This window comes from Hemiscyllium ocellatum, chromosome 26, assembly GCF_020745735.1.
Source record: "Hemiscyllium ocellatum isolate sHemOce1 chromosome 26, sHemOce1.pat.X.cur, whole genome shotgun sequence".
NCBI classification, from domain to species: Eukaryota; Metazoa; Chordata; class Chondrichthyes; order Orectolobiformes; family Hemiscylliidae; genus Hemiscyllium; species Hemiscyllium ocellatum.
Genome location: NC_083426.1, coordinates 34,288,119 through 34,310,746, shown reverse-complemented (window position 1 = coordinate 34,310,746; position 22,628 = coordinate 34,288,119). Strand labels below are relative to the sequence as shown.

Sequence of the window (22,628 nt, the reverse complement as noted above, 5' to 3'; positions counted from 1 at the left end):
TTTTTTTCCCAGAGAGGTCGTAAAAGACATAGGTTCTGAAATGTCTGGGTTTCGATGATTTAGGGCCAGTTTGATGATAGCTAACAGATACTCAAAGTCCTTAGGCAAAAGGTTTTCAGGTTTTGTTTAAAAAAAAAAACACTTGTACAATGAAAGGAGAATGGCCAATTCTCCCAGCTTGGCTTTTCTCTGTCTGGTTTGGTCTGGCTATTCACTGAAAGCAGTCAGGCAGTTGTCAAAGCTACTGGACTCAAAGAGGCAGGTCCTGGCCGATCCTCCTCTCTCTCTCTCCGACACCTATCCCGTCAAACCCTGTGTTTTATTTTACCTTTTGTGTCAAGGGATGATTAGGGGGATTGTCGTAAGTATTTGGAACAGCATCATTAAGTTGGGATGAACTGTTGGATTTTTGGATAGGCTAAGTTATTCAGTATTTGTTCTCTTTTGTTTGTGTTTCTTGTAAATAAATTCTGCTTGTTTTAAGCTATGTGGCCTTAGCCAACTGAATCCCTCTTGGGGTTACACCTGCGGAAAAAACCTGACAAAATTAGGGTCTGTGTTACTTTCTTGAAATGTTTTGAAGGGTCTAGCCGGGTCCATAACACAGTGGACTGCAACTGTTTCCTCCAAGAACTTATCCAAATTCCCTTTGAAGGTATTATTGAAGTTGCTTCCACCAGCCCTGAAGGAAGTACATTGCAGATTGGTATAACATGCTGAGTATAAAGTGTTCATTTAGTAATTACTTCAAATCCATGTCAGCCCCTTTACTACTCTGAATAGTTTCTTCTAAATTTCTCTCAAAACCCTTTCCAATGTTGAGCAACCAAATTCTTACATTCCCACTCTGCTCTTGAGGAGAATGTGACACCATTCCATTAGTACCTTCATATACTGGAAATATTTCATTGTCACACAAGTTGTGTAGCTTGCATCTTTTAAAGCCTTCAACATACCTTCTGAAGTGTGGTACATTGAACAGATTAAAACATTCTGGCTGAGGTACAATTAAGCAGTCTTTGTTTTTAAATCAGGGGTGCGCAAAACCACCTTGATTAAAGTTTTGCAGAAGGGAGTGGAAAGTGTAATATTTTGATATGGATTCTGCGCTGTGTGAATAATCACAATTCAACGAATATGAACTCTTAGCTTAACAGCCTTCCAATCAGCTCACTGGGAGAGGCCAGAAATATCCAGAATCAGAGCTCGTTGAATGACTTAAAATGTTCAATTCAGGAATTGTAAGTCAGTTACTGACTGATTTCTTTAAAAAAGTCTCCAGGCTGAGTCAATGGCCTATGTTGGATTCTTCATTCTGTCTCCAAGTTGCTGGCTGGAAAGAAGCCTACACTTTGCCTGTTGAAAGCAAAACTGCTGGGCTCAACTCACCGAGAACACTATTGTTGGACAGTGAACTCTGAGAAATTGCTACTCACTTTAACTAAGTTTTAATACCTCAATGTATAAAAACCTTGAATTATCAATTTTCCATCCCATTGTCTTCAAATTTCCCAAGTGATTATGTGCGAGTGAATGAAGTAAACAAGCATTTCCCGTGTTTTTAATGGTTTGTTAATAAACTCTGCCTTTTATTTAAAATTAAGGGTTCCGCTGTGGTGTTGATTTAAAAAAATTATTTCAACATCCAAAACCCAGAGTTTGGGTGACACCCTTCAGCCCATCTCAGTAAGGACTGGGAGTTACAAGTAAAAGGAGTTAAATTAAATAATAACTTGCTGACACAGGCTTAAGAGCAGAAAAGCAATTATAATTAAAATTCACTCCTTTGCGTCATAGATAAAGATTGATTTATGGTTACACATACTATATTACAGCAATTTCTAGCTGGCATACATATAGGATGAAGAGTTGATAGCTCTTTAAAGTTAGAGGAAAAGGAATTTGTTAAAAATCAACTAGAGTAATAGAATTTGAAATTTAATGAAGATAAATCATCGCAAAAGTTTTATAACTCAGAGGGAAGTGATTTGATCCACTGTGCCTCCAACAGCACCACTACTGGAATGTTGCTTCAAGTTCAATTAGAAACATCTATATACAACTAATGTTCTCCATTAGTCAAAGAGAAATTTAAATTAGAAATAGAAACATTCAAAATGTCAAGACTGAACTTGTTTTATCGATCATAGAATCCCTACTGTGCGGAAACAGGCCCTCCAGCCCAACAAGTCCACACCGACCGTATGAAGAGTAACCCACCCAGACACATTCCCCTACCTTATACTTACCCCTGACTAATGCACCTAACCTACACAATCCTGAACACTGGGGCAATTTAGCATGGCCAATTCACCTAACCAAGACACAGTCATAAGATGTACAGCACAGAAACAGACCTTTCAGTCCAACCCGTCCACACCGAGCAGATATCCCAACCCAATCTAGTCCCACCACCAGCACTCAGCCCATATTCCTTCAAACCCTTCCTATTCACATACACATCCAACTGCCTTTAAATGTTGCAACTGTACCAGCCTTCACCACTTCCTCTGGCAGCTCATTCCATACACGTACCACCTTCTGCATGAAAAAGTTGCCCCTTAGGTCTCTTGTATATCTTTCCCCTCTCACCCTAAACTTATGCCCTCTAGTTCTGGATGTCCCCACCCCAGGGAAAAGACTTTGTTTATTTATTCTATCCATGCGCCTCACTATTTTGTAAACATCTGTAAGGACACCCTTCAGCCTCCGATGCTCCAGGGAAAACAGCCCTTCCTGTTCAGCCTCTCCCTGTAGCTCAAATCTTCCAACCCTGGCAACATTCTTGTAAATCATTTCTGAACCCTTTCAAGTTACACAATACCGTTCCGATAGGAAGGAGACCAGAATTGCATGCAATATTCCAACAGTGCCCTAACCAATGTCTTGTACAGCCGCAACATGACCTCCCAACTCCTGTACTCAATACTCTGACCAATAAAGGAAAGCATACCAAATGCCTTCTTCACTATTCTATCTACCTGCGACTCCACTTTCAAGGAGCTATGAACCTGCACTCCAAGATCTGTTTGTTCAGCAACACTCCCTAAGACCTTACCATTAAGTGTATAAGTCCTGCTAAAATTTGCTTTTTCAAAATGCAGCACCTCGCATTTTTCTGAATTAAACTCCATTTGCCACTTCTCAGCCCATTGGCCCAACTGATCAAGATTCTTTTGAATTCTGAGGTAGCCTTCTTCGCTGTCCATTACACCTCCAATTTTGGTGTCATCTGTAATGCTCACATCCAAATCATTTATATGAATGACAAAAAGAAGTGGACCCAGCACTGATCCTTATGGCACTCCACTGGTCACAGGCTGCCAGGCTGAAAAACAACCCTCCTCCACCACCCTCTGTCTTCTACCTTTGAGCCAGTTCTGTATCCAAATGGCTAATTCTCCCTGTATTCCATGAGATCTAACCTTGCCAACCAGTCTCCCATGGGGATCTTTGGACTGTGGGAGGAAACCGGAGCACCCGGAAGAAGCCCACACTGACACTGGGAGAATATGCAAACTCCGCACCGACAGATGCCCAAGACTGGATCAAACCCAGGTCCCTGGGACTGTGAGGCAGCAGTGCTAACCACTAAGCACCATGCCGCCCTTTAGCGCTTATAGAGTCAGAGAGATGTACAGCATGGAAACAGACCCTTTGGTCTAACTTGTCCATGCCAACCAGAAATCCCAAACCAATCTAGTCCACCTGCCAGCTCCTGGCTCATATCCCTCCAAACCCTTCCTATTCATTTACCCATCTCGACGCCTTTTTAATGTTACAATTGTACTAGCCTCCACCACTTTCTCTGGTAGCTCATTCCATACATGTACCATCCTCTCCATGAAACAGTTGCCCCTTAAGCTCTCTTTTATATCTTTCTCCTCTCACCCCAACCTATTCCCTCTTGTTCTGGACATTCCCACTCCAGAGAAGAGATTTTGTTTATTCATCCGATCCATGCCCCTCATGGTTTTGAAAACCTCTATAAGATCAGCCCTCAGCCTCCAACGCTCCAAGGAAAACAGCCCCAGCCTATTCAACCTCTCCATATTGCTCAAATCCTCCAGCCCTGGCAACATCCTTGTAAATCTTTTCAGAACCTTTTCAAGTTTCACAATGTCTTTCCGATAGGAGGGAGACCAGAATTGCACACAATATTCCAACAGTGGCCTAACTAATGTCCTGTACAGCCGCAACATGACTTCCCAACTCCTGTACTCAATACTCTGACCAATAAAGGAAAGCATACCAAACACCTTCTTCACTATCCTATCTGCCTAGGACGCCACTTTCAAGGAGCTATGAACCTGCATTCCATGGTCTCTTGTGTGCAAAAGATCACTAATATAGAGAAAAGAAGCATATATCTACCTAATAATTACACACCCATACAGTCTGTCAAATGTTAATTACATACTTAATTACTAGATGAAATTTTGGGCAGATTCTATTTTGGGTGTGTGAGTGTTTCTGGCTCTAGTGTGCATCATTCATGTGATCCTTTAAGCACAGGTGTCGAAAGGAAGATCTTCCCTATTTAATTCAATTGCTCATCCGAAGGGTGGGGTACTGGAATATATTCATACTTCCTATAAAAAAGCAATCAAAATATCTACAGCTAATATATTAAGTTCAATCATAAAAGAAGTTTTCAAGATTTAAAACTGCTATTTTTTGGCCGCCCAAATCGATCACTTTTATTTCCACTTTTTGACTGCCCTTTCTAAAAAAAGTAAAAAGACCTTTCCTAAATAATTCTGTCATCATCCTCCATTCCTTCACTTTTTCCCCTCAGGTACTGTGCCCTTTCAATCCCATCCTAATTCTTCAGTACTCTTCAATTTTTCTACTTTCCTGGCTCCTGGACAAGGCTTGACTTCATGTTGAATAAATATACAGTTTTCCTCTTTGCTCTTCCCAACATCATCCAACACATATTGCATGCTGCTTCATACAAGAAGTGACCCAAATATCCCATCCAAATAACATTTTCCAGTTCTGACTCTGTGGACTCTGTCGGTGGATCAGTAATCATTGTCTCTCACTGAATCTCCCTCGAATGTGAACAAGGTACTTGCTGTCAATAAGCTTATTATCTATAGTTGCAGCAATATTGCAGGCTAAACATTAACCATGGATTGATGATGCATTGCCCTTAAATGAAACTTCTCTGTCTATATCTTCCACCACCTGTACTATGAAGATTGCAGCAACAACCCACACCTTGTAGTGAAATCTGTTCTTCCAATTATCTCACCTTGTAAAGACTAACCAGTCTGCAACTAAAATTCTCAAGGACACCCTCAATCCAGCTTTGGCCAACTGAAGTGATGGACTGGATCTATTTTTTTTTGGCTCATTCCGAATTGCGTTGTGCTTTTTGGAGGGATCCTACCATGAGGCCTCGTACTTTTTCTCATTGTATTTTGCCAACCTTGCTTCATTACCAACTTTATCCTCCCACACATCCGATTCTGGTCCATTTCTCACCGTGGGCCATTCCTGAAACAACTTGCCACTCAGTGGGTATCAACCTCACATCATGACTGCCTGGATAATAATTAAGTGTGGATTCCTATTCCACAGAACACCAAAAACGGACAGCAGAATTTCTGTAAAATGTTATGAATGTCATGCAGAAAACAGCACGTATTAATGTCAATCCCCTAGTTTCAACTATTCTGGCAACTGGTCTAAGATTTGATCAAGATTTACGGAACATCCAAATAAGCAGTGATAAAATACAAAATTTGGCAAAGCAAAGCAGAAAAAAAGAACAAGTTGCCACCCACTATCAATAATGAACTTGGTAAAAACAAAAGGCCATGTCAATTCTCCTACTTTTGTTGCCTACCCACGTTTTTGCACTTTGGAACATTATGACCACTTAGATTAGAAACTGAGTGTATTGGTACACTATTTGACTGTAGCTAAAATTCCTACTATTGCACTTTCAAAAGCATCATCCTTCAGTGATCAAAGAATGAACATTTTGGTTGTAATTATCCTTGCTTCCTTAATCCATTCTCTGGATTAGTGGTGCTGGAAAAGCACAACAGTTCAGGCAGCATCAGAGGAGCAGTAAACCTGACGTTTCGGGCAAAAGCCCTTCATCAGGGATACAGGCAGAGTGCCTGAAGGGTGGAGAGATAAATGAGAGGAGGGTGGGGGTGGGGAGAAAGTAGCATAGAGTACAATAGGTGAGTGGGGGAGGGAATGATGCGATCTCCTCTACACTGGGGAGACTGGACACCTCCTAGCAGAGTGCTTTAGGGAACATCTCTGGGACACTCGCACCAATCAACCACACCGCCCTGTGACCCAACATTTCAACTCCCCCTCCCACTCGGCCGAGGACATGGAGGTCCTGGGCCTCCTTCACCGCCGCTCCCTCACCACCAGACGCCTGGAGGAAGAACGCCTCATCTTCCGCCTCAGAACACTTCAACCCCAGGGCATTAATGTGGACTTCAACAGTTTCCTCATTTCCCCTTCCTCCACCTCACCCCAGTCCCAAACTTCCAGCTCAGCACTGTCCCCATGACTTGTCCTACCTGCCTAGCTCCTTTTCCACTTATCCACGCCACCCTCCTCCCTGACCTATCACCTTCATCCCCTCCCCCACTCACCTATTGTACTCTATGCTACTTTCTCCCCACCCCCACATTCCTCTAGCTTATCTCTCCAAACTTCAGGCTCTCTGCCTATATTCCTGAGGAAGGGCTTTTGCCCAAAACGTTGATTTTAATGCTCCTCGGATGCTGCCTGAACTGCTGTGCTTTTCCAGCACCACTAACCCAGAATCTGGTTTCCAGCATCTGCAGTCATTGCTTTTACCCCCTTAATCCATTGCCTACTGCCCTAACTGGATATTTAATATCAACTAGTCCACTGAAGTAGCAAACCAGTTTTATTTTAAAAAGCGTCCAGACTTTTGTCAATAGAAGAATATAACTATAGTTCTGAATCAGAAGAAAAATAAAAACAGTAATTTATTTCTTCAAAATTAGCTTAAATTTGGCTTGGGTCATCCCAAAGCACTTATATAAGAGTGCACATCAGAGTAAGAGAAGGTGATTTGACCTACAGCTATTTTCTATCCAACTCATTTTCCTTCTGCATAGATTTCCAAGGTCCATATGTAGCAGTGACTTCAAAAATCATACGCCAATGCTTGGAATGACATTGGTATACTGATCTGCACGCACTGACCTTGGAGCAGCAGCACAGTCATGTAGCTTACAGTTAACATTACCATCAAGCTCACTCCACAATTCAATACAAATAATGCTGAAATACAACAAAAAGGGTAAAAAGAAACACCAAAAAGACAAGCCTAAAAATATTACATCTGAAGAAATGAACATTTTCAACAGGGTTGACAAACTAACAGTACAGATAGTTGTACAGGACACAACATGTTTGTGATTACAGAGAATTGGCGACAGCATCATCAAAGCTGGGAAATGTGAACATCAAGGATGCATTCAATTTTCAGAAAGGACAAACAAAAGAGAAATTGGGGTGGTGGGGGTGGTGGCGTTGTTAGTGAAAGATGAAATCTTTGTCCTAATGAGAAAGGATATTGACACAGGAAAATCTGGATGTGGAATCAGTCTGGATTGAGCCACAAATCAACAATGGGAAGGAAACATTACTGGAACTTGCCTGTACATCTCCAAGCCATAGTGGTGAGGTAGCATTAAACAGGGGATCAGTGATGTATTCAACAAGAGTACTACAGCAATGATGGGTGACTTCAAATCAGCTACACTGTATTAATAGTGTTACATATGAATTCCTGGAGTGCGTACAAGATAGACTAGTATGTTGAGGAACTGAGTGCAGACTTTCACAGATTCAGTTTTGTGCAATGAAAAAGCATTCATTAATTACTTTTGTTGCAAGAGGTCCTTCAGGGGTAAAAAAAGGACCATAATATGATAGAATTCACCATTGGTACAGGAAGTGAAGTAGTCCAATCAAAAACAGGGATCCTCAAACTAAACAAAGAAAACTACGTACCAGAAGTGAGTCAGCTGCAATAGACTTCAATAAAAGACAAGTCAGTGAAAAGACAATGGTTAACATTTAAGAAAAGAACAAGGCAAAAAGGCACAACAGGAAAAAAAAAGAGATCCAAATACAGTTAACAAAATTAATCAGCAAGACTATTAGATCCAAAGAGGAGTCATATAATGTTGTTCAAAAAGGTTGCAAACTTAAGGACTGAGAGCAATTCAGAATCCAGTAAGGTGAACTAAGAGTTTAATTATTTGGGAAAAATAGTAAATGCTAATAAAATAGAAATAACAACAAGAACAAAGAATAGAAAAAATGACAATCAAACAGTTTTGTTCTGTCTTCGCAGAAGAAATACAAACATTTCCTAGAAGTTCTAAGCAAACAAGGAATTTTTTGGGAAGGAAGAATCGAAGACAAATAACATTAGTTAAAAAAAATTCTGGAGAAATTACTGGGACTGAAAGATGATCAACTCCAAGTGCCTGGTAATCTACATTCCAGAATACTAAAGGAAATGGCCACACAATAATGAACGGATTTGCTGTCATCTTTCAAAATTCTGTAGACACTTTAAAAAAGAGGGAGGGCAAAACTTGGAGTTACAGACCAGCTGGCTTAATATCAGTAACAGGAAAATTGTTGGAGCCTGTAATAAAGGATGTGGTAACAGGATACTTTAAAAATCCTAACAGGATTAGAAAAAGTTAGCATGGATTTATGAAAGGGAAATTAGGTTTGATAAACCAACTGCAGTTTTTTTTTAAAAAGAATATAACTAATAGCATAGATGAGGAAGAACTGGTGGATGTATTTGGATTAAGTCCCACAAAATAGGTTACTGTGCAAAATCAAAGTACGGGGGATTTGTGGTAATATACATGGATTGAGAATTGGTTAGCAGACAGGAATCAAAGTAGGAATAAATGGGTCATTCTTAGAATGCAAGGTGGTAACAATTAGGGTACTGGATCAGCAATTTAGCCCCAGCTATTCACAGTATATATCAATGATTTGAAGAGAATCAAATATACTTCCAGTTTGCTGACAACACAAAATACAGTTGGAATATGAATGGTACGAAGGATATCAAAAGGTTTCAGAGTGATTTAGACAAGTTGAATGAGTGGGCAAATAAATGGTAGGTGCAGTATGTTGTCCATTTTAGGAAGAAAAACAGAATGGCAGAGTGAACTTAAATGATACATTCAACTTATACTGATAAGAGTTCAAAAGAATGACAGGATCTCACTGAAACACCGTGTCATATGGACTTTGCAGGGTAGATACAGAGATTTTGCTTCCATTTTTGGTAGAATTTAGGACCGGGGCTCAATCTCAGAGTAACAGGTTGATGATTCATACAGAGATAAGGAGGAATTTCTTCTCTCAGAGGGTAGTAAATTTGTGGAAATAAAATAATATAAACTAAAACAAAATAAAGAGCCGTAAAGGCTGCATCACTGGCTGCATTCAAGGCCAGGATTTTTAATCAGTGCAAGAAGCAAGGGTTATTGGGAAATGACAGGAAAGTGGAGTTGAGGATTATCAGGTCAGCCCTGATCTCACTGAATGGCTTACTTTTCTTTCTACATTTTATGGTGATAGATTGGGAAAGGCGGATGTAAAAAGGAACCTGGGATGTCCTTATTTACTGGTGAATGAAAACAAGCATCAGTTTCTGCAAGCAGCTGGGAAGACAAATAATTTGTTGACGTTCACTGCAAGAACAAATAAATACAGCAGCAAGGGAAGCCTTACTTGATGCAATAACACCTGGAGGATTCAGTATGGATTTGGTCTCCTTATCAAAGAACATATATACTTGTCATAGAGTGAGTGCAGTGAAGGCTCATCAGACTGATACCTGGGATGGCAGGTTTGCCATATGAGGAAACATTGAGTCGACTGTGTTATATTTACAAGAGTTTAGCTAAATCAGAGGGGATCTCATTGAAAGGTTCACCACTGCCAGAGCTGGAGAAACTGGATGCAGCGATGATGTTTCCCTTGGTTGGAGTCATGGTCTCAGGATAAATGGTGGTCCATTTTCAATGGAGATACGGTGAAATTTCTTCACTCAAAAGACAGTGAACATTAGGAATTCTTTACCGATGAAGACTGTGGAGGTAATATCACTGAATATATTTAGGAACCTTATAGATTTCTGGAAATTAAATACGACAGAGTTTATGGGAAGAGAGGAGAGGTATTCATGTTGAGGTGGATGATCAGACATGATCTAACTGACTGGCAGAGCAGGCTTGAGAAGTTGAACAGCCTACATCTGCTCTGATTTTGTGCGCAATATGGGGCAAATAAAAGTGACATTATTACTGTTTTGACTTTGACCAAACTGATTTAGAATATGATGAGTAAGCATCAGGAATTTCTCCAAGTGTTCTACCAAAAATCAGCATAAAATCTAATTATGCTTGCACGTACAATTTTCAGTAACCACTTAAACTTTCAGTGGTTGATTAAAGAACCAGAAAACAAATTCTAGAAGTGTGACAATTTTCAAAAAAGGAGCTGGATTATATATTCAGAGGAGAAAGATCTACAGGAATCTGGGGAAAGTGGGGAAGTGGGAAAAACTGCAATGCTCTTTGAAAAAGTTAAACTTATTGAGCTAAATTGCTTCCTTCTATACTGAATACCACGTACTATGATTCTACCAGAAAGTCGTCTGAAAAGCTGCAAACTCCTTTTATCTTCAGGCAAGAGTAGTGGTTTAAAATTTAAGGCAAGAAACAAGCAATTGTACTCAGACATCTTGTAGTAAAACTAGTTTCTTAACAATAGAAGCCCCGGTCACATTTTTAGTGTTACACCCAAAAACTGGGTGGGGAACAGGTGTGGCACAATTAAAAAGAATACCCCTTTGTCCCACAGGTTTGAGAATATCAAATCTGCAAAATCAAACATGTCAATCAGTAGCAAAACTGCTTTCATCTACATTTGAGGCATTAATTGCCAATATTACAGAAAGCAGCCCATGTCCTATTAGGTGTACAATAACAGGCTTAATCCAGACAAGTAACAGAAAATAGTTGAAAGCTCATTAAAACACAATCAAAACAGGCAAGCATATTCATGTTTTTTTACTTCCCGTTCCTTCTAATATTCTAATAGCCTTCTAATGTGTGTTAATATTTTAACAGGGAAATAAGATATTGACATATTAATATGAAATTATTCATAACCAGACTTATTTTTTCCTAAATGCAATGTTGCATCATGACTGTAACATTTAATAATTAGATATTTCCAATTATGCAAGTCAAGCAGTGGGTACATTGGCTGGAAATTTCTGGCTGAATATTTTGAATAATGGAACTTGTTAACAGCGGAAGAATGGAACTTGTTAAAACACACAACTCTTAAGTACTGATTTTGGTCAAAATGATACTATTCATAAATATGGTATGGCTGAAAACCACTGGGGACTAGATGGGGTTTATTCTGCCCCAAACAGGAAAAATAACACAGTGAAGTGGCTTTTTTCCCCATCACCAAAACTGGAAATGTCTTCTTTCATTAAGACAATTAAAAGACATTTTTTAAAAAGGCCAGAAGTGTTATGTCTCATCTGCATTCAATAGTTTCTGCTGGAAATGAGGGTTGCTAGATATGAAAACGAACTGGTTCCACTTAATGCAACCAGAGTCAAATAACACACCTGATACCTACTGCCAGGTACTAATCAAAGGGCAGAGAGAGGTTCTATTCTTGCAAAACTGCTGTCAAACAACTATGCATAGATTTCATTTCTACTTTGGACTTACGGTGAGAAAAATGGTTGCCATGTTTCCCACAGAGTTAACCACACACACACACACATAGTTAAGGGCTTTAACAGGAAAACTTGTTAAGATCAAGATTTGGAGATGCCAGTGTTGGACTGGGGCATACAAAATTAAAAATCACACAACACCAAGTTATAGTCCAACAGGTTTAATTGGAAGCACACCAGCTTTCGGAGCGACGCTCCTTCACCACCTGATGATAACCACCTGATGAAGGAGTGGCGCTCCGAAAGCTAGTGTGCTTCCAATTAAACCTGTTGAACTATAACCTTTGATTTTTAACATTGTTAAGATCAAGTTATAGTTCATTTATAAAAATGTTAAGCGATAGAGGTGCCGAACAACTGGAGGCTGGCTAGCATGGTGGCACTATTTAAGAAGGGTGGTACGGACAAGCCAGGGTACTATAGAACAGTGAGCCTGACGTTGGTGGCGGGCAAGTTGTTGGAGGGAATCCTGAGGGACAGGATGTACATGTATTTGGAAAGGCAAGGACTGATTAGGGATGGTCAACATGGCTTTGTGAGTGGAAAATCATGTCTCACAAATTTGATTGAGTTTTTTGAAGAAGTAACAAAGAGAATAGATGAGGGCAGAATGGTGGACGTGATCCATATGGACTTCAGTAAGGCGTTCGACAAGGATCCCCATGCAAGACTGATTCGCAAGCTTAGATCTCTTGAAATACAGGGAGAACTAGCCATTTGGATACAGAACTGGCTCAAAGGTAGAAGACAGAGGGTGGTGGTGGAGGGTTGTTTTTCAGACTGGACGCCTGTGACCAGTGGACTGCCACAAGGATCGGTGCTGGGTCCTCTACTTTTCGTCATTTATAGAAATGATTCGGATGCGAGCATAAGAGGTTTAGTAAGTAAGTTAGTAATTTTGCAGATGACACCAAAATTGGTGGTGTAGTGGACAGAGAAGAAGGTTACCTCAGTTTACAATGGGATTTTGATCAGATGGGCCAATGGGCTGAGAAGTGGCAGATGGAGTTTAATTTAGATAAATGCATTTTGGGAAAGCAAATCTTAGCAGGATTTATACACTGAACGGTGAGGTCCTAGGGAGTGTTGCTGAACAAAGAAACTTTGGAGTGCAGGTTCATAGCTCCTTGAAAGTGGAGTCTCAGGTAGATTAGGATAGTGAAGAAGGCATTTGGTAAGCTTTCCTTTCTTGGTCAGAGTATTGAGTACAGGGGTTGAGAGGTCATGTTGCGGCTGTACAGGACATTGGTTAGGCCACTTTTAGAATAGTGCATGCTATTCTGGTCTCCTTCCTATCGGAAGGATGTTGCAAAACCTGAAAGGGTTCAGAAAAGATTTACAAGGATGTTGCCAAGTTTGGAGAATTTGAGCAATAGGGAGTGGTTGAATAGGCAGTGCTGTTTTCCCTGCAGCGCTGGAGGCTGAGAGGTGACCTTACAGAGGTTTACAAATCATGAGGGGCATGGATAAGAACAAAGTCTCTTTCCTGGAGTGGGGGGCATAGGCTTAGGATGAGAGGACAAAGATATAAAAGAGACCGGGGGGGGGGGGGTAACTTTTTCACATAGAGGGTAGTACGTATATGGAATGAGCTGCCAGAGGAAGTGTTGGAGGCTAGTATGATTGCAACGTTTAAAAGGTATCTGGATGGGCATATGAATTGGACAGGTTTGGAGGGATATGGGCCGGGTGTTGGCAGGTGGAACTAGATTGGATGGGGATATCTGGTTGGCATGGACGAGTTGGACCAGAAGGTCTGTTTCCATGTTGTACATCTCTCTAACTCTACAATTGCACTGGACCATATTCAGACATAATGAATACTTAGCTTTTTCAACTGCAACAATTTTTAATTACAAATGTTGGTAGTTCTTCTCTAACACGATGATTGCGTTCTTGTGCAACCCCGCATTATAGAAAAATCCCGCTTAAGAAATAGCGCTTAAAGTGTTGGCAATTTAATTGCATTGCAGCCAACACACACTTTAAAATTTCACGCTTTAGAAACAGTGTCCCCAATTCAGCAATTTCCTAACAGCAAGTTCATGTTAACAAAACATGCATTATACCAGAACGATTGGTAATATACAATACACTTAGTTTTATATATCACCATATTTTATGATCGTTAATTTTTACTTTATGCATAATTTAAAGAAAAACTGATCATCAATCCATTGTGGATTAGAAGCATCTTTCAAAATGGAAATCAAACAATGTTTTGAACAGTGAATTCTGTGATTAACTAACCTTACAAATGTACATAAAAGTTGTACAAGTCATAAATTTACAGGGAAAATCCATGCAGAAATGTTCTTTGAAACTATCAGATACAAGTTTAGTCCAAATTTGGAATTGTATTTTGTTCCACGAACAAATTCTCGAAACAGTCTACTCTGATGCTCCCAAAGACTGAGGCTGAGACACTATGCGGTGCCCCAAGTTCCAAGACAGAAATAGCTGCTAAAACGCTCTGCCTGCACCCACCAACCCCCAGCTAATCTTGGCAGATTTTCTCTTCCTCAGTGCTTTCTTTACCACCATTCTGGACTCAGCTAGACAGCTTGCAAGACATTTACAAGCTTAAAATTGGGTCACAATGTGAAACTTTTTTGCAAAGTACTGGTCAATTCTGATCAATGGAAAACTTTTTTTTAAACAAATGCTTTGTTTTGTACAGGTCTATTCTGTTAGTTGTGGTAATTTGTCTCATATTAAGTTAGTGCTTTGTAATGTTATCCTTCTGAGTTTGTACAAATTTGAAGTAAAGGCTGATTTGACAGCAGAGAAAAGTTACAGTTCCAGGGTGAGTAACATAATCAGTGCGTTTCAATTTCTTTAGTTAGCAGAAGCATTGGTGGCGATCTTGAAAGATTCTGTAGGCGGTGAGTTGACAGATTACATAGAAATTCTTCATTAACTCTTCCGAAAGGTTATTGGCTCTGGCCCCTTCCTGCAATTTTCATTGGCAACCAGAAATCAGGTAAAATGCTAGGCAACTTTGCAGGGATGGATATGTGGAATAGGAAATCTAAGCAAACAAATTGAGTGAAAGAGATTACTCTGACCCCAAATGACTTCTACCTTACATCATAAGGTAAAAGGCTTTCTAAAGGTATACCAGGAATAAAAGAATGACAAGAGTAAGATTAGGGCCAATCAAGGATAGTAGTGGGAAGTTGTATGTGGAGACAGGAGAAGCATTAAATAAATATTTTTCATCAGTATTCACACTGGAAAAAGACAATGTTTTTGAGGACAATACTGAGATACAGGCTATGAGACTAGATGGGATTGAGCTTTACAAGGAGAAGGTGTTAGCAATTCTGGAAAGTGTGAAAATAGACAAGTCCCCTGGGCTGGATGTGTGTTATCCTAAGATTCTCTTGGAAGCCAGGGAGGATATTTTAGAGCCTTTGGCTTTGATCTTTATGTCATCATTGTCTACAGCACTAGTGACAGAAGAGTGGAAGATGGATTAGATTGCCTCTAATCCCTTCCTCAAGAAAGGGATTAGAGGCAAACCTATTAATTATAGATCAAGATTTGGAGGTGCTGGTGTTGGACTGGAGTGTACAATGTTAAAAATCATACAATACCAGGTCATAGTCCAACAGGTTTGTTTTTGAAGCATTAGCTTTTGGATCCCAGTGATGGGTTCAGTTGTGGGTAAAGTATTGGAAAAGGTTATAAGAAATAGGATTTACAATCATCTAAAAAGGAATAAGTTGATTAGGGATAGTTAACATGGTTTTGTGAAAGGTAGGTCATGCCTCATTGAGTTCTTTGAGAAGGTGACCAAACACGTGGATGAGGGTAAAGTGGTTGATCTTGTGTATGTGGATTTCAGTAAGGCATTTGATAAGGTCCCCCATGGTAGGCTATTGCACAAAACATGGAAGCATGGGATTGGGAGTAATTTAGCAGTTTGGATCAGAAATTAGATAGCTGAAAGAAGACAGAGGATGGTGCTTGATGGGAAATGTTCATCCTGGAGTTCAGTTACTAGTGGTGTAATGCAAGGATCTGTTTTGGGGCCACTGCTGTTTGTCATTTTTATGAAGGATGTGTTAGTAAATTTGCAGATGATACTAAGGTTAGTGGAGTTGTGGATAGTGCCCAAGGATGTTGTAGGTTACAGAGCGACCTAGCTAAGCTGCAAAGCTAGGCTGAGAGATGGCAAATGGAGTTTAATGTAGAAAAAAGTGTAAGGTGATTCACTTTGGAAGGAGTAACAGGAATGCAGAGTACAGGGTTAATAGTAAGATACTTGGTACTGTAGATGAACAGAGAGATATCGATGTCCACGTCCCTGAAAATTGCCATCCAGGTTAATAGGGTTGTTAAGAAGGCATACCTTTTATTCGTAGAGTGATTGAGTTTTGGAACTATGTGGTCATGCTGCAGCTGTACAAAACTTTGGTGCGGCCGCACTTGGAGTATTGCATATCATTCTGGTCGCCGCATTATAGGAAGGATGTGAAAGTTTTAGAAAGAGTTCAGAGGATATTTACTAGGCTGTTGCCTGGTATGGAAGGAAGGACTTATGAGGAAAGGCTAAGGGTCTTGAGGCTGTTTTCGTTAGAGAGATGAAGGTTGAGAGGCGACTTGATTGAGACATAGAAGGTAATCAGAGCGTTAGATAGGGTGGACAGTGAGAGCCTTTTTCCTCGATGGTGAAGGCTAAATCGAGGGGTTTAAATTGAGGTGTGAAAGATATTGGACAGATGTCAGAGGTAGGTTTCTTTATTCCGAGTAGTTGGGGTATGGAACAGCCTGCCAACAGCAGCCGTAAACGCGCCAACTTTAAGGGCATTTCATTGGTCATTGGATAGACATATAGATGAAAATGGAGTATTGTTAGTTAGATAGGTTTCAGATTGTTGCGCCACACTGTGAAACCATCGACAGCCGAAGGGCCCGTACTGCACTGCAATGTTCCATGTTCTATAATTTATAGCCATAATCTAGACATTAAACATTTCATCACCCATTTGAATCTAACAAATTATTTATTCGTACAGTAACTTTTAAGTTACAGTATCTAAATTGCACCATTTCCAAACATGGGAAATATTAGATACTTGGTGTTGAAACAACGAAAAATGTGCAGCTTCTGTTCTTTTGTTCCCATTCATTATCCAATCGATATCTAAACACTTAAAACAGCTAAGTTATATTTACTTTAACTGAATCAGTGATTCTGGATAATGAAAATTTTTTAAACATCAATAACTGAAATCAATGAACAAAAAGAAAGCTAATCATCTTCAAAATCCTAAAGATATGAGTGAGATTATGATTTTAAACATGGTATTGGCTGAAAAAATAAATTAAGGATCACAAAGACCATTGTTTTAGTTTTCAATTACAGTTTTAATAGCCTCAAAAACAATCCTTAAAATTTTCCTTCATATCGAGATATATTTTCCAAATTTTAGCACCTATGATTTAACATGTTTTTCTAAAACAGCACTGATAACTAGTTTTTTGCAACAACTAAGTAGCACATGTTTATTAATCGACTAGTATCATTCAAACAATAAAACAAAGTAATATTTCATTAAAAATGGCCATTCTGAAGTGTTTGGTCAAGTTGCATAAGAACTTACTAAATCTTGGTAATTGTGGGTTATGACATGTGTGGTGTTCTCGTTGCAATACAAAATTTATTGTAGCAATCTTAATTGTAAACATTATTGTCAAATTGCAATATTAATGTGTGCGCCTTTTTGTTCCAATGGGGAAAAAATGGCTTACAGCTCCAGTTAAGGCAACAGACTTCAGGTGATAGAACCAGAAGATCCAGCAACAGATTGTTATATTTGTAAGTAGTATAAATCAAATATTTGAAAATAGTAAACATTTTTTTTCTCCCCTGGTTTGGGTTGGTAGTCCATTTAATTCCAAGGTCAAGATAACTTTTAAAAAGGTTAGTCAAAGGATTCTATTCAGCTTTTGATTTGCATTGTGAAATCATTGTATCTCACACACAGTTAGGCACATTGGTTCACCACTGCAGGACTTTTAACGTTTTCAGCTTGTGAAAAGCTGTGAAGTTGCAAAAAAATAATGGAGACAAAAAAATTCCACTGCTCTGTTGGAGTTGTTGCTGGGAAATATCTCTATGCCCTGAATAATATTCCTTCCACATCAAAACCAAAAAAAAAATCATAATTGTTTCAGACATTTTAGATTAGCTGTTGACTTTATATAATTAATGCTAATTATCTGTGCTTGGCAGTGCTGCACAATTCAATCAACTCAGGTTAGTCGCATCACAGATATATTCATTCAAAAATTATTTTTTGTGATAAAGATCAAATTAAATATTTTCAATAAAATAGTACAGAAAGAGATTTTTTTCAATAACTCCACTGATTTCTGAGCATGACCTATTTATATTACATCATTTTATCATCATGCTAAATTTCTTATGTGCTTAGATGAGTGGTAAAAAAGGAAGGTAATAGAAAGAGTATTTGAAAACTTGGTCAAGGCCATTAAGGGATATCCTAAATGAAAAGAGGAAGAGTTGGAGGGAATTATATGGTCGACATTGCCCGAAGTGGGGAGGTAGAGTGAAAAAAAGGGAGATTAGACAAGATAAGTTTGTGAATGAGGTTTGTTGTACTCCAAAGTTATAACAGTCGCAAAAGAATCCTGTGAGAAAACTCTGGGATCAAATGTTGGACACCACTCAGTTGGTAACACTGTCATATTAGAGTCAGGAGTTTGTGGGTTTCAGCCCTCGTTCCTAAACTCTTATGCATAATTAACTAATATTAACACATTGCAGGACTGTTGAAGTTTTGTCAAAGTTTCTATCTTTCTAAAATAAAAATTGGTAAACCATTCCTCCAATTGCTTTTTTCTCTGCTGGATATTAGGTATTCCACTGTAATATTGGAGCAGGCTGGAAAATGTCTCTATTTACTGCTCAGCATTGCTCCCATTAACCTCATTGACAATTTTGCCAATTACTCATCTCATGGTCGTTTGAGAAACCTTGCTTTGTGCAAACTGGTTGCTACCTTTGTCTGTAAAGAACACTAATGTTTGAGAAGTTACTGGGAAATTTTGAATTACTTTCCCAGCACTATCACAAGGCTTGCTATTGCTTAAGTAGATCCATCATTACTTTTTTGGCACAGGGAGGTGTGCCACACCTCATTAAATCATAAACGCGTACATTGTTTTCCAGAAATTTTCATTTCTGTCTCAATAGTTCTGCATTTTACACTGTTCTAACTAATAATTTGCATTGTTAATCTGGATGATATTGGAATTAGATTCCAGATCAAATTTTGTCATAGTGAATTTTAACCATCGCGTAAATGAAAATCTGTTGTCAAGAATAATTATATCTTATTTCCATTCTTAATATTTTTTTTAAGCAACCTTGTTGGAAATTAGAGGGTCTTTTAGATGTGTTATCTCCTTAACTGAAAAACATAGGGCTGCATTAGACTATATTGCAAAAGTGAGTTTATTAAAATTCCTACAGTGCAGAAACAGGCCCTTTGGCCCAAAAAGCCTACACTGACCATCTGAAGAATAACCCACACAGACCCATTCCCCAACTAATATATTTATCCTGACTAATGCACCTAACCGCCACATCTCTGAACACTATGGGGAATTTAGCATGGTCAATTCAATTAACGTGTACATCTTTGGACTGTGGGAGGAAACCGGAGCACCTGGATGAAACCCATGCAGACACAGGGAGAATGTACAAATTCCACATAGACAGTCACCCGAGGCTGGAATTGAACCTCGGTCCCTGGTGCTGTGAGGTAGCAGTGCTAATAACTGAGCCATAGAATATTCTATATCTCCTTAAAGACTATGTAAGTTGATTTGCTGCCTATCACAAATCAAAGAAGCTTGTTTTTAGAATTACCTTGCGCCTCTGCGTTCCTTGATTCTTGATGGTCATACTTCGAAATGAATTTCCAAAATCAAAGATCTCTCTTTGGTTCATGTTCCACTGACCATTTGCCAATTCTAATCAGGCAGAAATACAGGAAAAACATTATAAGGCAATTTAACAAAAACTCAAGCTGCCATTTTATATTGAGGGTTTGATCACTTAAAACATCTCCAACTACTTGTCAGTCGTCAATTCTCGCATCTTTCCCCAGATCAGAATTGTAGCATAATTAAAGTATCAGATGCTGATTTAATAATTGCACTGCACTTTCTTTCAGCTAACTTAATGTAAGGACCAAAACAATTATAATGAAAACAACAGTAATACTGCTAAGACCCACTTAACACAATTTTATTAAAATATGATAAGAATCAAAAAGGTGTGACATTTTCACTCAACGGTGTGTGTTGAACTGAGGAAATCATGGCTCCAAAAATATTCAGCTCAAAGAAACCTCCACAGAAGTACTGTAATTCTCAGTATGCCAACATTTAATTAATGAATCATATACTAAAGGCAAATTGTAATGATAAAATAAGTTTTCTGTTCTGGAACAAAGGACGTATTTACGTGTGAAAACGCTGTAATATCATTGTTGCTAAATACATTTGTGAGATATTAATATGGGAATGATTATATTTTGCAAATGCATTGAATCAATGGTATTAAAATCAACCCAACACCATGAGCCGAACAACGAAATATTCAAGATAATCGCTACCATCATTATAAGATGCAAGATTGTGATAACGCAGTAATTCTGAACTGTGTCTTCAACTTCTACAGAAAACATGTTTTGTCAAAGTGAAGGGGAGGAAAGCTGGGTGTCCCATACCTTTTTTAACAGACTTTTGCTGATTTCGCTTATTCTCCATCATCATGCGCACCTGGCTGCCGACTCTCTTCTCACTGTCCATTCGGGCCAATGTGCTGAGCTTGTCGGCGGGTGGCAGAGCCAATGTAGAATTAGACTGATTGCTAAAACATTCCCCGGCTGTCACTGTCTTCACATAAGCCATGTTTATGTTATTGTTTTCGCGACCCCGCTGGTGGTTGTAATCACTCTGGAAATGTGTGCTGTTTGATTCCACTTGTTCGTCCGCCTTCCCCAGACTTTCAAACACAACTGCCTGGCCTCGCCCAGCACTTTGCTCATGAAGAGTCAACGCCTGGGTGGACACATCTGTTTGGTTGGTTCTACTGTCAATCAAGCCCAGAGTATTTGAAGGGCTTGTTTACATAAAGCGACTTTTGGGAAGGGAAAATGCTGTAGTTGTGTGTGAAATTGAGTCACGCAGCAAGCAGGTTAATAAATTTCTATCCATCTTTTCCCCCTCTTTGCCACAATCAGCCTATATTTCTACAAGCCAGCCCAGTGCAGCTGCTCACTAGATTATGTTGATATTTATATTTGCACTGAATGGATCAATGTTGTAACCACTCACTGACCTCGGTTTAAAACATAAGGTGAGAACTGCAGTGTATGTTCAAAGCGCTTGCATAACATGTACAGTTCAAATATTTTAAAGGGAGTATTTGTGGTTCATTTTATTCAAGTTTGTGCAGCTCTGTTAAAACAGGATTACCAAATAAAAGTTTACGTCATCAAAACGTCATAAACATTCTTTAAAAGTAGCAATTACTTCCTCTAATTAGTAGCAATAGTTAACAGCTTGAACGATCATTTCATCAAATGGAGGGTCAAAATCTGAAAAGCTACATTGCAGATTAAAAAATAGGAAATAAGCTGTTCAGGCCTTCAAGCCTTCTCCATCATTCAACTAACCCACAGAATCCCTATAGTGCAGAAAGAGGCCATTCAGCTCATTGAGTTTACCTACACCCCCATCAAGACTCGCCCACCGCAGCCCTATAACTCCACATTTACCATGGCTAATCCACGGAGCTACACCTACCCTGGACACTACAGGACAATTTAGTATGGCCAATCCACATAACCTGGACATCTTTAGACTGTGGAAGGAAACTGAGCACCTGGAAGAAACCCACACAGACATGGGGAGAACGTGCAAACACCAAAAAAAACCTATTACCCAAGGCTGTTGTCAAATCTGTGTCCTTGGTGCTGTGACGCAGCAATGCCAATCATTGAGCCACTGTGCCATCCATCTTAGCTGATTTTCTACCTGAACACCATTTTCCTACATCATTCCCATATCCTCAATATCATTAATATCTATAACTCTCTCTTGAACATACTCATTGACTGAGCCTCCATAGTTCTCGGGGGTAGAGAATTTCAGAAATTTACCATTTTTGAATGAAGATATTTCTCCTTAACTCAACCCTACATTTTCCTTTATTCTGATTCTGTCTTTCACTACTAGAACTCTACTACCACCACCCCTCCCCACCTTCCAGCCAGGGGAAACATACTGTATTAACCCCATGGAGCTTCAATGGGATTACCTTTCATTCTTCTAGACTTCAGATAATCTGAAAATTCACATTTACTGAAAGGTAAAATTCATATTTTGCCACTTTACCAAACATTGTGAGCAATTTTAAAATAAAATCCAGTCATTACACCTTTACTAATCCAGACTCCACACCTTCCAGTTTTCTGCTTGGTTAACAGTTTTGTTTTAGTATTTGCTGTAAGATCAGACGGTTGACTCACTTTATCAGGAATTGTTGAGGTATGAAATTACCCAGCCAACACTTAGCTAGCTGCATTCTGAAACATATAATGTGAAGCATGCATGATAAACACATTCCAAAATCCAGCAAGTCAAGATTTAACAAAACTTGATCTTAAATGGGTCACTAAACAACTTAAGAGAAATATAGCTTTTAGAAATGACATATGGGGGAAAGAGGAGTGTCTTTTAAAAATAAAGTAAAAGCATA

The 22,628-nt window shown here is 39.2% G+C and overlaps 1 protein-coding gene across 1 annotated transcript in view; it reads right to left on the bottom strand.

Annotated features, from left to right (window-relative positions):
• LOC132828405 (plakophilin-1) overlaps nt 1–20,970 on the bottom strand; it is a 59,997-nt gene extending 39,027 nt beyond the window's left edge. The window contains exons 1-2 of the mRNA XM_060845474.1: nt 20,593–20,970; nt 19,728–19,831 (exon numbers count right to left, since the gene is read on the bottom strand). Of these exons, the coding sequence (XP_060701457.1) occupies nt 19,728–19,831; nt 20,593–20,776 (288 nt within the window). The 5' untranslated portion in view covers nt 20,777–20,970. The remainder of the gene's footprint in view (nt 1–19,727; nt 19,832–20,592) is intronic.
• Nucleotides 20,971–22,628: the final 1,658 nt, after the last annotated feature.